This window comes from Alosa alosa, chromosome 14 (assembly GCF_017589495.1).
Source record: "Alosa alosa isolate M-15738 ecotype Scorff River chromosome 14, AALO_Geno_1.1, whole genome shotgun sequence".
Classification (NCBI taxonomy): domain Eukaryota; kingdom Metazoa; phylum Chordata; class Actinopteri; order Clupeiformes; family Clupeidae; genus Alosa; species Alosa alosa.
The window spans coordinates 21,667,316-21,682,416 of NC_063202.1; the positions used below are offsets into that span (position 1 = coordinate 21,667,316).

General features: G+C 43.7%; 1 protein-coding gene across 3 annotated transcripts; it reads right to left on the reverse strand.

The window, feature by feature from the left end:
- Positions 1-12,993: 12,993 nt before the first annotated feature.
- Positions 12,994-14,673, reverse strand: LOC125306832 (platelet binding protein GspB-like). Of its 3 annotated transcripts, none has more exons than XM_048262400.1 (2): positions 14,471-14,673; positions 12,994-14,224 (listed from the first exon to the last, which is right to left on the reverse strand). In XM_048262400.1, the coding sequence occupies exon 2, from the start codon at positions 14,148-14,150 to the stop codon at positions 13,377-13,379; it is 774 nt and encodes a 257-aa protein (XP_048118357.1). In that variant the 5' UTR covers positions 14,151-14,224; positions 14,471-14,673; the 3' UTR covers positions 12,994-13,376. The 3 variants fall into 3 exon arrangements, with proteins under 3 accessions (XP_048118357.1, XP_048118356.1, XP_048118355.1); XM_048262399.1 differs by having other exon boundaries at positions 14,309-14,673; XM_048262398.1 differs by having other exon boundaries at positions 12,994-14,227; positions 14,309-14,673.
- Positions 14,674-15,101: the final 428 nt, after the last annotated feature.

Here is a 15,101-nt window from a genome sequence, read left to right on the forward strand (position 1 = left end):
ATACACACTCTTTTGATCCCGTGAAGGAAATTTGGTCTCTGCCTTTATCCCAATCCGTGAATTAGTGAAACACACACAGCACACAGTGAACACACAGTGAGGTGAAGCACACACTAACCCGGAGCAGTGAGCTGCCTGCTACAGCGGCACTCAGGGAGCAGTGAGGGGTTAGGTGCCTTGCTCAAGGGCACTTCAGCCGTGGATGTGGGCATGGGAGAGCAGTGCTCCACCACTACCCCCGTCCACATTTTTCCTACTGGTCGAACCAGCAACCCTTCGGTTAGAAGCCCGACGCCCTAACCACGGCTGCCAAAATTCATTTTTTATCAACGTGACTAATTGAATCCAAATCACAAGGCATGTTATTGATGTTTATTATGATTTAACATATATGTCACAGCATGTTATTGATGTTTATTATGATTTAACATATGTCACAGGATATAGAGCCATAGAGATTACTTTACGACTGGTCTTGTATGTATGCTCAGACCCCAGGTACGCCATGCACTAGACCCGTTACAGTTTGCATACCAGGAGAAAGTTGGCGTGGACGATGCAATCACTTCTACACAGGACACATTCTCACCTAGACAAGGGGAAAAGTGCTGTGAGAATCATGTTCTTTGATTTCTCAAGTGCTTTTAACACCATCCAACCCCTCAGACTGAGAGACAAGCTCTTGCAGATGGGTGTGGACGCTCACCTGGTAACCTGGATTACAGATTAGCTGACCGAGCGACCACAGTAAGAACTGTCTCTCTGACACTGTGATCAGCAGCACCGGAGCCCCACAGGGAACTGTGCTCTCTCCAGTCCTGTTCACCCTGTACACATCTTACTTCTGCTACAACACCGAGTCATGCCACATGCAGAAGTTTTCTGACGATACTGCAATTGTGGGGTGTATCAGGGACGAGCAAGAGGAGGAGTACAGGCGCCTGGTGGAGCACAAAGAAGAAGGATGCTGGGCGACTTGACAGGCTGGTAAGGAAAGCTGGCTCTGTAGTGGGAGCTGAACTGGAGTGCATCACTTCAATATCTGACAAAAGGACCCTGAACAAACTGATCAACATTTTGGACAATGAGTGTCATCCACTCCACAGCACTATTACAAAGCAGAAGAGCCTGATCAGCTGGAGACTTCGCTCACTGCCTTGCACAACAGACAGACTGAAGAAGTAATTTGTCCCCAGGGCCATTGAACTGTTCAATGCTTCACTTAAGGGAAGAGGAGAGATAGACTTCTCCGCATAGTCTATCTGCCTCTCCACCCTCTCCATGTTTGTGTACTGTCTGTCCACTAGCCACTTTTTACCACTGTCTTACTGCTTCACTGTTTGCGTGCTATATTAGCACGTATATGCATAACCCCTCCCTCCATCCCACAGCCGGATTGTGGCCACAGTTATACCTTTACTTAATGTAGTTATATATATATTATATATAGTTTTTTTATATTACCTTGCCTACTCTCTTATATGTCCATATTTATTTTATGCTGGTCTCTAGTCTAGACTTTATTCTTGCACTGTTGCACTGTTGGACTTACTCATTTGCACCATCACCATGACACTCACTCTCACAGAGCACCTTACCTTACTATGCACAGAGAATCACAGGCTCAGTCCCTGCCTCAGTCATTGCAAGCTCCTCATGCTTAATCACCCACTATGTGGATACCGTTTTAGACTTTTAGATTTAGATTTAGTGTTATTTAGTATAATTTGTATTTTAGTATATTCTTTATCTTCTACTGTCCTTATTGCTTAGGTGTGTTTTTTATATTATATACTTTTAATTACTTTTTCTGCTGTTAGTGAATGTTGTGTGTGATGTCCGTATGCTACTGAGACCAGGGGCGGACTGGGACCAAAAATCGGCCCTGGCATATTTGGCCTAAGCGGCCCTCAAATCGATCGGGCACACCTAATTAAATACAAAATCTTTGCCTTACCCTTAAATATGCATATATTTTCAACTGTCATGGAGCACTGAAAGTGATAGGCCTCATTGGCTATCACTCTGTCTGATCAGAGGTAGCCATGGAGTACATGATCTCCATATTCAAGTAGCCTAGGCTATACAAGCAATTATTATAGAAGAGTTTCTGCTTGAATTCAAAGTATCATTTCAAATTATTCAATAGGCTACATTTAAACTATACAATGCTCAACTGACAGCATCACCAAACAGTTATCATCGTCATCGTCAGCATGGCATGTCACACATAGCCTACCTGCTCCACCACTGAGTTCTTATCATGTAGCCGCAAGGCTCCACCACCTGCTCACTGTCCCTCTGTATGCTTGCTTACATCCTCGTTCAAACTCAACGAACTTCAACATGTTGCTGACATATGCTAGCCTACTTGCAATATTGTATTTTTGAAGCTTCTACATTGGTGTTACTTTTGCACTATTGTCACTACCGGCCTCCGCCGCAATTTCGTGTAGGCAACTTCGATTAACTTGATGGCTCACAAAATCCTGGCTCTGGGCCAAAATGCGAGGGGTGGGGCCTGAAGTGAGCTGTTATTGGATCAGTCGACAAATGGAAATGTAACCAGTGGGCCGCTGATTGTCCTTCCTTTGGACCGATCATTGGCCAAAATGATTAAATTATATATATAGCCTATTCTATCGGCCCAAAAGGTGCGTCAGCCCACCGGGAAAATGCCCGGTATGCCTGATGGCCAGTCCGCCCATGACTGAGACCTTGAATTTCCCCTTGGGGATCAATAAAGTATCTATCTATCTATCTATCTATCTGAAATAGAGTGTGTGCTGTGGCGAGTGGGACAAGGTACTTCCATCGATGACCAGGCTCAATGTGTCAGATCAAGTTGAGCGTGCTCGCAGTTGTCACAGCTAGCTTCTACTGAGGATTTCTCGGCATTGGTCCATCCTCCAGTTCCCCGGTGCGATAAAGTGAAATGGAAAAAACTTGAATGTGAGACGAGTCTTTATTTGCATGCCAGTGAGTTGAGTACAATGTGTTGGTCACCTTGCATAAAACAGATTCCGAGTAAATGGACAATCATTTGACTGCTCTATGACTGCATTTGTACGTGTACGTAAATGCCAGCAGAATGACTAAACTAACTGTAACCTTCTCATAACTTCCATCATGGATCATAGATAGTCTATCACGACACTTGGCCAGCTCGATGGTGTTTTATGCCCCCAACGTCTTCTTCCAGGCAGCACTGCCACGCTGACTTAAAGGCACCTAATCCTAGACCTAACCCCAACCCTCTAATCCTAACCTTAACCCATGCCTAACTCTAGTGCCTTCCAGGCAGCGCTGCCTTGAAGACAACGTTGGGGGCATAAAATACCAATAAACACTTGGCCACTCACATCAAAGGTTAGACTCATTCTTGAACTGCACACCACCGTCATGGTGGACAAAGACGCAGTGTCCTGCAAAATAAATAGATTTCATGTTATTTAGGACTTTTTGCATTCATACAGTACATAACCATAACATGAGAAAATGTTCATAAGCCTACCGATTGTTGTGCCCATGTGGGTGCAACCTGGAGCTGTACTTCTAAATACTACATTTCTTATTATGTTGCACAGGACAGGGCTACTGACACTTCCCTGCCGGATGCCATTCTCTACCTGTGCAAATGCTGATAAATCTGCCCCTACCCACACCTGTATTGTGTGTCCAAATAGACAAACTTTCAGTTGTATTATTATGACCGCCAAGAGTTTAAGCGGCGGATCATATAGGTTTAGTTTTTTTTTTTTTTTTTTTCTTTTTCGCATGTCCAAATTTCCGTCAATGATTCCCGGGACACTGAAAGACCGGGGTGTGAAGTATCCAAACAATGACACCTTCATTTCATTATGGCTGCTTTAGCAAAACACCTTAAGCTACTGTGTAGTGGGTCCCATTTAGAAGTGGCTACTTCATTCGCGCTTTCCTTGACTCATGGAGCTACGTGAATGTTATCACAACTTTTCGCCACGATATGACAGTTTAAGTCCGCTTGATACTGTAAGGCGTAAGCCATTGGTTTCCCAAGGAGATTTTATTTGTGTCGCCAGCATAGCCTATTGACAATTTATGTTGTCAATAGGCCTACCTTATAATCCTACCTGTAGCTTAGGGAAGCTAACAACTTTCTATTAGGATCTAGTTTGTTAGTTACCGTTTTGTCATAACTCCCTGATGCATTTTGCATTTAGAATAGCCAGAGCGTGTATATCTCAATCGAAAATTAAACAATATCGGGTGCCTATGGACTAGGCTGGGTGAACCCAGCCTGATCTGCCCGCTATTTATTTTTTGATTTCTTAAAAGATTGAGCTTGGTCTGATGAAAGCCAGACTAGCCATGGACCTCAGTTAAACAATGCAAGGGAACATGAATCAGCCTATATTTGCACTAACAATAACGGACAAAAGCTCTTCAACTTTGGCCCGTTAAAATGTGTATGAACAGTCTAGCGACGCATTTCATCAAGGCCCATTTGGACATGTCAGTTATTTGCACCACTGGTTAGATGTAAAACAGCATTTCGTTTTCAGACTAGGCTACTGTTACTTAATTTGTGCATTAACAATAACGTTTCAGACTACTGTTACTTAATTTGTGCATTGACAATAAAGTATTACATGAACTAAAGATGACTAAAATCTTATGTAGAAGAAGAAACATTCACAAAAATCCATCCATCCAAAAATGACCTTTGTTTTGATAGCTGTTGAAAACGGCATGGAACTGACAGAGATGTTTTTGTTTATAAATACATAAAAATAAATAAATAAATAACATTATGCTGATACCTTTGCTTTTCCCAAATACAATGTAGCCTACAGGTGTAAGTGACCTTTCATCAATCCAGTTGCAATGGATGAACTGTGATGAACTGCCCTACTTGTGATTGTTTAGAGATTTTAAAGGTTTTATAACAATTCTACATCTTCTTTGGCTATTCTACAATCTATTCACCTTTTCAGCACCAGTAGGGTACTTTCTGTGCAGCCGCACACACACACTCAGGCATGCCAAACAAGCATACACAAAAGTTTCAAGAGTGGGGGATGGAGTAAAATATGGAGACAAATTGAAGTGTGATTTATTTTCGCGGAACGGATGTACAGGACTGAGCGGCGGTCATATTTTGTACCGCTATGCGGTACATCTAGTTTTAATAGCAAATCATGGGCCTTTTCAGTATCAAAAAATACCGCCACTAATACCTCCTTCATAGCCAAAGCTTTATTGATGTCAGTCTTTGGGACAGCCGTGGCCCACTGGTTAGTCAAGTCAAGTCAAGTCGGCTTTTATTGTCCATTTCTTTACATGCACTGGTCATACAAAGAATTGAAATTTCGTTTCTTACTTTCCCATGCAGACATAGACATACTTTAAATACAGACATAGACATACTATAGACATAGCCATAGACAATAAACATTAAATTAAAGTGCAAGACTGAAATATAGAATATAGAACATGTATGTATCAAAATAGAAATATAGGACATGTATATAAAAAATAAAAAAAATAGAGGTAGTTGTGTTGTATATTTATATAGTCTTAACAGTTACATGAAGTTTAAACTTGTGCTTGTGTGACCTGTATATTTACATTGATATGCAGTATGCAGTAATTATGACCGCCGCGCAGCGAAGCGGCGGTCATATAGGTTTAGTCAGATTTTTTTTTTTTTTTTTTTTTTTTTCCAAGATGCCCAAATTTCCGTCCAATGATTCCCGGGACACTGAAAGACCGGGTACACGAAACTTGGTGGGCATGTAACCCCACATGGATAGCATGGAACCATCGTTTTTCGTTTTGATCTGTAGCCCCCCCGCTGGACTGGACCCCCGAAAGGAGGGTTGGGCAGACACAGTTTTCTGTGAATATCTCGAAAACCGTAGGGTTTAGGAGGACCATTTTTTTTTTGTATGTTGATCTCAAGGGGCCATGTCAACCCATTCCATAACCACTCATATCATGTATAGCGCCACCTAGTTAAACACAAAAAAGTAAAAATGAGGTGTTGTAATTGAAGGTATCTGTGACCTAACATAGTCAAAACTGCACGAAATTGGAAGTGTAGGATCATTATGACACCCTCTGTATGCACGCCAAGTTTTGTGGAATTCCGTTCATGGGGGGCCACACAATAAATTAATTTATGTTACTATACACCAACTGACCTGTAGGTGGCCGGAGACAGTTTTCTGTGAATATCTCGAGAACCGTAGGGCCTAGGAGGTCCACCTTTTTATGTATGTTGGTCTTAAGGGGGCATGTCAACCCATCCCATTACCACTTATTTCATGTATAGCGCCACCTAGTTAAAAAAAAAAAAGCAAAAATGAGGTGTTTTCATCACAATATCTCTGGCTGACAAGGTCAAAACTGCACGAAATTAAAAGTGTAGGATCATTATGACACCCTCCGAATGCATGCCAAGTTTTGTGTACTTTCGTTCATGGGGGGCCTTACAATAAAATAATTTATGTGTACATTTAGTGACGTACACCAACAAGGATTCCCGGGACACTGAAAGACCGGGGTACACAAAACTTGGTGGGCATGTACCCCCACATGGATAGCATGGAACCGTCATTCTTCGTTTTGATCTGTAGCCCCCCCCGCTGGACTGGACCCCCGAAAGGAGGGTAGGGCAGACACAGTTCTCTGTGAATATCTTGAGAACTGTAGGGCCTAGGATGACCAATTTTTGCCTCCAGGGGTCATGTTAACCCATTCCATGTGCACACATGTGCATAAACAGATACACACGCACACACATACATTTACAGTAATCATACGTATGACACATACTCACACAGTAGACATATGTACGCATGCATGCACATGCACAAAACACACACATGCAGGCAAACACACAAGCACGCACATACACACACACACACACACACCCACACACATAAACATAAATTTGTACACGCACACATGCACACAATTCAAGAATTTTTCCCGTCATCTACTCCCTGAATTTTTGGTCATTGATACCCGGGACACCGAACAACCAAATTTGGTGGGTATGTAGCCCCACTAGACTTTTACGGAAAAATTTCATTTCGTCCCCGGGGAACAACCCCCCCCCCCCCGTGCTGGGCCCCCTGAACAACAAAAAAAAAACTGTTTTTCCTAAATAACTACCTGAACCGTGGCACTGAGAATGAAGAATCTTTTATGGTATGTTGGTCTCAAGGGCCCACATCAACCTGGCTCATAATCACTCATTTGTGATTTGCACCCCCACCCCCCGGTAAAAAATGAAAATGCAATATTATTCTGCTTTAATCGCCCCTATCTTCAGTTAAGATGTTCAGAACTGCACCACATTTTATGTGTATGATTGACCTGGCATTCTCTTGGGGTATGCCAAGTTTCGTAGAATTTCATCCATGGGGGGGTCTAAAAAATTAGGTTCAAAAAATCCATCCATCCAAAAATGACCTTTGTTTTTGATAGCTGTTGAAAACGGCATGGAACTGACAGAGATGTTTTTGTTTATAAATACATAAAAATAAATAAATAACATTATGCTGATACCTTTTGCTTTTCCCAAATACAATGTAGCCTACAGGTGTAAGTGACCTTTCATCAATCCAGTTGCAATGGATGAACTGTGATGAACTGCCCTACTTGTGATTGTTTAGAGATTTTAAAGGTTTTATAACAATGCTACATCTTCTTTGGCTATTCTACAATCTATTCACCTTTTCAGCACCAGTAGGCTACTTTCTGTGCAGCCGCACACACACACTCAGGCATGCCAAACAAGCATACACAAAAGTTTCAAGAGTGGGGGATGGAGTCAAATATGGAGACAAATTGAAGTGTGATTTATTTTCGCGGAACGGATGTACAGGACTGAGCGGCGGTCATATTTTGTACCGCTATGCGGTACATCTAGTTTCAAGTATATCAGGCTTGATGTGAAGCAGCAACACGTTAGGCTGCGCAGTCACAGTGCAGTTCCACAGGGCGGTGTTGGGGGCGGGGGGGGGTTAGGGTAGACAGGATCCTAGTTTCCCTAGGTTCCTGGCTGGCTGGTGGGTGGGGGCTGTCAGTGATGGGAGAGTGGGTAGAGTGTTCAGCATCCTGATTGCTTGGTGGATGAAGCTACTTGCCAGTCTGGTGGTGGTGGGGCGGAGGCTCCTGTACCGCTTTCCAGAGGGCAGGAGGCTGAACAGTTCGTGTGCAGGGTGGGTTGTATCCTTGACAATCATTAGTGCTTTGGCGGGTGAGGCGGGTGGTGTAAATGTCCTGCAGGGAGGGGAGTGGTGCTCCAATGATCCTCTTAGCTGTGTTAACAGTGCGCTGGAGGGTCTTCCTGTTCTGATCTGTGCAGCTTCCGCCCCACACTGTGATGCTGCTGGAGACGATGCTCTCGATGGTCCCTCTGTAGAATGTAGTCAAGACAGGAGGCGTGGCACTTGCCTTCTTCAATTTGCGCAAGAAGTAGAGGCGCTGCTGGGCTTTCTTCGCCAGTGACAGTTAGCACTCTGGACTTGTAACCGGAGGGTTGCCGGTTCGAGCCCCGACCAGTGGGCCGCGGCTGAAGTGCCCTTGAACAAGGCACCTAACCCCTCACTGCTCCCCGAGCACCGCCGTTGAAGCAGGCAGCTCACTGCGCCAGGATTAGTGTGTGCTTCACCTCACTGTGTGTTCACTGTGTGCTGTTTGTGTTTCACTAATTCACCGATTGAGTTAAATGCAGAGACCAAATCAAGAAAGTATATATAATATATACTCTCCAATCATATCATTGCATCAAGGGTTGACCGCCCCTTCCTGAATCCACTTTCCAGAAAACAACCCCTTACTTTCCATAAAATATGACAATATTTTCACTAAAATCCTTTCCATCAACTTACACATATTGGATGTAAGTGCAATTGGCCTGTTATTTGCTGTTACTTATGGTTCCTTCCCTGGCTTGGCTATTTGGATGACCACAGCATGCTTCCATACCGCTGGTACCTTCCCCTCTGTCCATACCTTATTAAAAACGTCCAATATTTTTCGAAGCACTGGGTCAGATACATGCTTCAGCATGATGTAACATACTTCATCTTGACCTGGAGAAGTATGAGAGATGATTAACAAGGTAATTTTAAGCTCAAATAAGGTCACTTCACTCCCAAACTTTGTTTTTCTCTCAGATATTCCCCCACTGCCTTATTATTATGACCGCCGCGCAGCGAAGCGGCGGTCATATAGGTTTAGTCAGATTTTTTTCTTTTTTTTTTTTTTCTTTTTCGCATGCCCAAATTTCCGTCAATGAGTCCCAGGACACTGAAAGACTGGGGTACACGAAACTTGTTGGGCATGTAACCCCACATGGATAGCATGGAACCATCGTTTTTCGTTTTGATCTGTAACCCCCCCGCTTGACTGGACCCCGAAGAAAGGGGGTCGGGCAGACACAGTTTTCTGTGAATATCTCGAAAACCGTGGGGTTTAGGAGGACCATTTTTTTTTGTATGTTGATCTCAAGGGGCCATGTCAACCCATTCCATAACCACTCATTTCATGTATAGCGCCACCTGGTTAAACACAAAAAAGGAAAAATGAGGTGTTGTAATTGAAGGTATCTGTGACCTAACATAGTCAAAACTGCACGAAATTGGAAGTGTATGATCATTATGACACCCTCTGTATGCACGCCAAGTTTTGTGGAATTCCGTTCATGGGGGGCCACACAATAAATTAATTTATGTTACTATACACCAACTGGCCTGTAGGTGGCCGGAGACAGTTTTCTGTGAATATCTCGAGAACCGTAGGGCCTAGGAGGTCCATCTTTTTTTATGTATGTTGGTCTTAAGGGGGCATGTCAACCCATCCCATTACCACTTATTTCATGTATAGCGCCACCTAGTTAAAAATTAAAAAGCAAAAAATGTGGTGTTTTCATCACAATATCTCTGGCTGACAAGGTCAAAACTGCACGAAATTAAAAATGTAGGATCATTATGACACCCTCCGAATGCATGCCAAGTTTTGTGTACTTTCGTTCATGGGGGGCCTTACAATAAAATAATTTATGTGTACATTTAGTGACGTACACCAACAAGGATTCCCGGGACACTGAAAGACCGGGGTACACGAAACTTGGTGGGCATGTACCCCCACATGGATAGCATGGAACCGTCATTTTTCATTTTGATCTGTAGCCCCCCCGCTGGACTGGACCCCCCGAAAGGAGGGTAGGGCAGACACAGTTCTCTGTGAATATCTTGAGAACTGTAGGGCCTAGGATGCCTATTTCTGTATGTTTGCCTCCAGGGGTCATGTTAACCCATTTCATGTGCACACATGCGCACAAACAGATACACACACACACACACACATACATTCACAGTAATGTCACAGGCACAAACACAAGCACGCACGCACACACACACACACACGCGCACACACACACACACACACACACACACACACACACACACATAACATAAACATAACACAAACAATCAAGAATTTCTCAGAATTATAAACAGGCAAGATGGAGGTGGGGTTGTATAAAATGAATTTTACATGTGAAATCTATGAACTAATCATGTTTTGGTACTTGTTGTCTAGCAGATACCAGTGAGAATTGAGTGTGGATAATGCAATTTAGTGAGACAGTTAGAATCATATAGCGTGATTTCTTTTTGTGGAAAAAATGTGCTGGACTGGGCGGCGGCCATATTTTGTACCGCTCTGCGGTACATCTAGTTTCTTTTCTGATTTCTTTTCTGATTTGACCTGGTCTGTTTCTTCCTTGGCCAGAGTCTGCCATCTCTGAGTCTCCTCAGTGTCTCTCTTCTCACATGCAAGACAGATGGAGTGACTTTGCACCTCTATTGTTTTAGTCTGATGGCCAATAGGTCTTTTGAATGTGAAAAGGGCAGACAACAAAGGCGTCAAGGAGGCCTGGAAGTTTTTTCCCCCCAACGGCCTCAATGCCTCTTTTCCAGGTGAACTGGGAGATTTGTACCTGCTGAATGTGAAAAGCTTTATTTGGAGAGGGAATGTGAAATGATTTATTGTTTGACTGTGATCATTTTTATTGTCTGGATATGATATCAGGAACCCCTAACATGACCACCTACTTTTATCATATTCATTTAATTCCTTTAACCCTCTAGGCGCCACAGGCGACTATAGTCGACAAGATGCGGTACTGAGTAAAACGGCCGATTTAGTCAAATAGGGTGTCATATTTCGTTCGACTTCCACTCCACTAGATGGCAGACATGTCATCGCCATCCCCGAGTCGAAAAAGGACACGCTTTTAAACAAACTTTCTAGCTACAGCGCATTGAATCAGTGCATGAAATACCGGAGCTGGTGTGCGCAGTGAGCCACTTTGTCAGAGCGATATTGTCAACGTCAGCGAGTATTTGCATTAGATTATCGTCTAATGGCATCAAAAAAGTTTACCTGAAATGAAGTGTTGGGTCTTCTATTCGCGGACCCTGATTCTGAAGGGGAATATCTGCCTTCAGAAAATGACGGTGATTCGTTTAGTGAGGCTTCAGATGCGTCCCTGCCTTGCAATGATGCAGCTGGACAAAGTGAGAGTTTACTCCATAGTTTAGCTTACACCAAGCACAAACGTTGAATCGTTTGCCCAATGTCACTGGTGGGAATAATGTTTCACGGGTTGGTGTTCATCGGGAAGTTAGCAGGGTGTTAGTGGTGTGGCTTAAGCGAGGCTGGAGGTAGCCTAATATCCATAGCTAGCTTCTGTCTTCTGAACGTGTGCCTCTCCACAATCGCGGCGACAGTAACGTGGTGGAGCCTTTGTCTAATGCCACTGGGTATGTTAGACGAGGTCGAAGTGCTCATAGGACAGTTAGGGGGGGAACGTTGTGGCAGTGTGGGGAGTCGCAATGAGAATGACAGTAGGCCTAGTCCGAGAAGGCGCAAATTCTCTCCACTTTCGCTAGCCCAGAGGGCAGATCTGGCCATGCTGCTCGCATGGTGGAGGTGGTGACACGCCTCTCTCTCTCCCACACACACACACACACACATTAGGTCATGCATAGTCTATCACAAGATGATGGGAATGCCGGCCCTGTATGGATAGGGATAGGGAGTCATTATCTCTACAGCAAAAGGCCTGCTACATAAAAAAAAAAAAAGTCAGCCATTTAGTAATGATTTACACTGTTGATTTGCTATCTACTTCCCTGATCATTTAGGACATACAGTACACTATGTGTTCCTTTTTGTGTGTTCATGTCCTTGTGATGTGTGTGTCTTTGTCAGCTAAGAAAAAAAACAAAAAAACATCAACAAAAACAACATAAAGGAAAAAAAATACTAACATTGTCTCTTGTCTTGTCTCGTCATCTCACTCCTGATCTGTGCCTTGCCGTGGCAAATGAGCTTTTGAACTAAACAGGTCTTGTCTACTTGTGTTTGTGTGTCATCTGAATAATATATATGTGCCCCATACATGGAATCAGAGTGCCTACTGTATGTAGTAAATGGAAAATCTCTACAGCAAAAGGCCAGTCTACCGCTACATGCATTTGGTTTGTTTCTGCCATTTATTAGTAATGATTTACACAGTTTGTTCACTACTTACTATTTACCTGAGCATTCAGTATTGTGCAATATAGCATACATACATTTTGGGGGGAAAGAAGTGGTGCATTTTATCATTCAAACATGCAACTTTTCATGAAAATTCTATAATCCAAGATGGCCGCCACCATATGACGTCATAATATGCAAATTAGATATAAACATTTAATCTCTACATACACTTTGGGTCATCCTTAATATTTCTCTAATTTACAGAAAGTCTCCATCTCTTATCACTTTTAAGATATAGCCTTTTGAAATGAAGATGTCAAAATTGATCGTTTCGGAAAAAAACCTCTGGCGCCTAAAGGGTTAAGGCAGAAAGAAACAAGAGGAAATTATATTCTTTTATTAATACTTAAATAATTGAACTATATACAATGTTTATGCCCCCACCCTCGCCCCTCACACACATACACACATTATGAAGACAACTGAACAATGTTTCTTTTTAAGAATTAAATGCAATAAAGAAAGTGTTTGCTCAGGGAGGGGGATCTTGTGCTGCATATTTTTTTCCAGCCATTGAACAAGCTGAGCGTTGAACTTGGTTCAACTTTTAAAGCGCAACGTGAGCGTATTCAATTGTCAGTTTAGTTTACTTAGGAACGAGAACTTATTATGGTCTGAACGTTGTTACGCTTGCCGCTGGCCAATGTTATCCCCACCTAAGGTTGGTCACAGCGCCTGCGGTTGAAGTGGGTGACCTTCCGAGAAGATTTCAGAAATTGTCCTGTCTCCAGTGCACATTGTTTCTTCTCCTGCGGCGGTAGTCCTCACTAGGTATCGCCACAACTGTTGAGGCGATTTTGTGTGGTGGCTGAGTTTGATGCAGAGGATGTGCTGGCACTGGCTGTTGTGGCTGCAGCTGGAGACGTGGTAGCTGTAGAGGGGGTTACATCGGCGTCCACGCTGGTGGACGGGGTGGCGCTAAAGGACAGGGTGGCAGTGGCAGTTTGTGGGGTGGCTGAGGTGGAGAAGGAGGATGCGCTGGCACTAGAAGGTAGGGTTAGGTTTATGGTTATGTTTAGGGGTATAGTTAGGTTTAGGGTAAGAGTTGGCCTATCCGCCTGGAAGGATGCTGGCTCAGCTGCTGAAATCACTGGTTCTACCGCCACCATTGGTGTTGGCCCATCTACTGCTGCTGCTGAAGCCTGCTGCTCCTCCAGCCACTGCCGAGCTGTCTTCCCATCAGGGCCAGCCTCTCTCTCGCAGTAGGAGTGTCCCTGGAAGGACGCATGGCCAGTTTCCAGGGTTAGGACATGACCACAGATGCAGCATGTGGACGAGCCATACATCTCTGCTGCCTCCTGCTCAATCTTCGGCAGCTCTACCTCCAGCCAGTGCTTTTCTTTCAACCACTGCTTCTCCTCCAACCACTGCTGAGCTGTCCTGCCTCTAGAGCCATCCTCCACTTCGCAGTAGGAGCGTCCCTGAAAGGACGCATGGCCAGTATCAAGGGTTTTGGGCAAGCAACAGATCCAGCAGGGGGATGATGGTGGCAATGGTGAGGGAGAGGGAAATTGTTGAGCCTTTTTGCTCGTCCTGACCATGTGTGGAGGAGAGGAGCTGGAGGAGGAGGAGGATGTGGCCCCGTTGAAGAGCTCTGACAAGGAGCTGTCAGAATCTGCTAGAAGGACAGAAATATGTTAGTCAAGGTAGATATAGATAAATAAAATCACACTGTAATTTAAAAGTATTTTCAACAAACCTGATAAAGGCTCCTCCAAGTGCTTCATTTTTTTAGTTTCTTTCCTGCCTTCCATTCAGCCAGCTCAATGCAATTGTCAGTCCAGACTGATTTGACCTTGTCTGTGTCCTTTTTTATACCCCTCTTTGGAGGACGGATGATGGGGCTGTCAGGCACACCTACCTCAACCGGAGCCATCCTCAGTCTCCTCTTCTCACAAGAGGACAGACAGAGTGACACGTCAGCCTGGAGTCGGGGTTAAGGTTGAATTTGCACCCCTATTGTTTTGGTCTGATGGCCCATAGACCAACACATTAAATGTGAAAAGACCAGGCACAAAAGGTATCCAAGTGGCCTGGATGCCTTTGTCCAGGTGAACTGGGATTTTTTTTTACCTGGAGAGAGATTGAATGATAAAGGTAGATAGAAAAAGAGATAGAGATACTTTACTGATCCTGAAGGAAATTAAGGTGTCTATAGCTTATACACATCAATCATACATACACATAGGCACACAGACATGACATACACACACACATACACACTACAAAAATACAAAGGAAGAATTCAATAGTGTGCCATTACAGCAAGGTTAGATTGCAACATGTTAAAGTATAAGTATAAGTATATAAGTATAAATACTCTTTTGATCCCGTGAGGGAATTTGGTCTCTGCATTTATCCCAATCTGTGAATTAGTGAAAAACACTCAGCACACAGTGAGGTGAAGCACTCAATCCTGGCGCAGTGAGCTGGTGAAAGGAATGGGAAACACAGATGCTGGAAATCTGCAAATTTGGGGTGTTCTTTTTGTT

Coding starts and splice junctions, on each gene's coding strand:
- LOC125306832 (XM_048262398.1), bottom strand. CDS start 14,363: ATGGAAGGCAGGAAAGAAACTAAAAAAATGAAGCACTTGGAGGAGCCT. Junction 14,228..14,308: donor CTTGGAGGAGCCTTTATCAG/GTTTGTTGAAAA, acceptor CTGTCCTTCTAG/CAGATTCTGACAGCTCCTTG.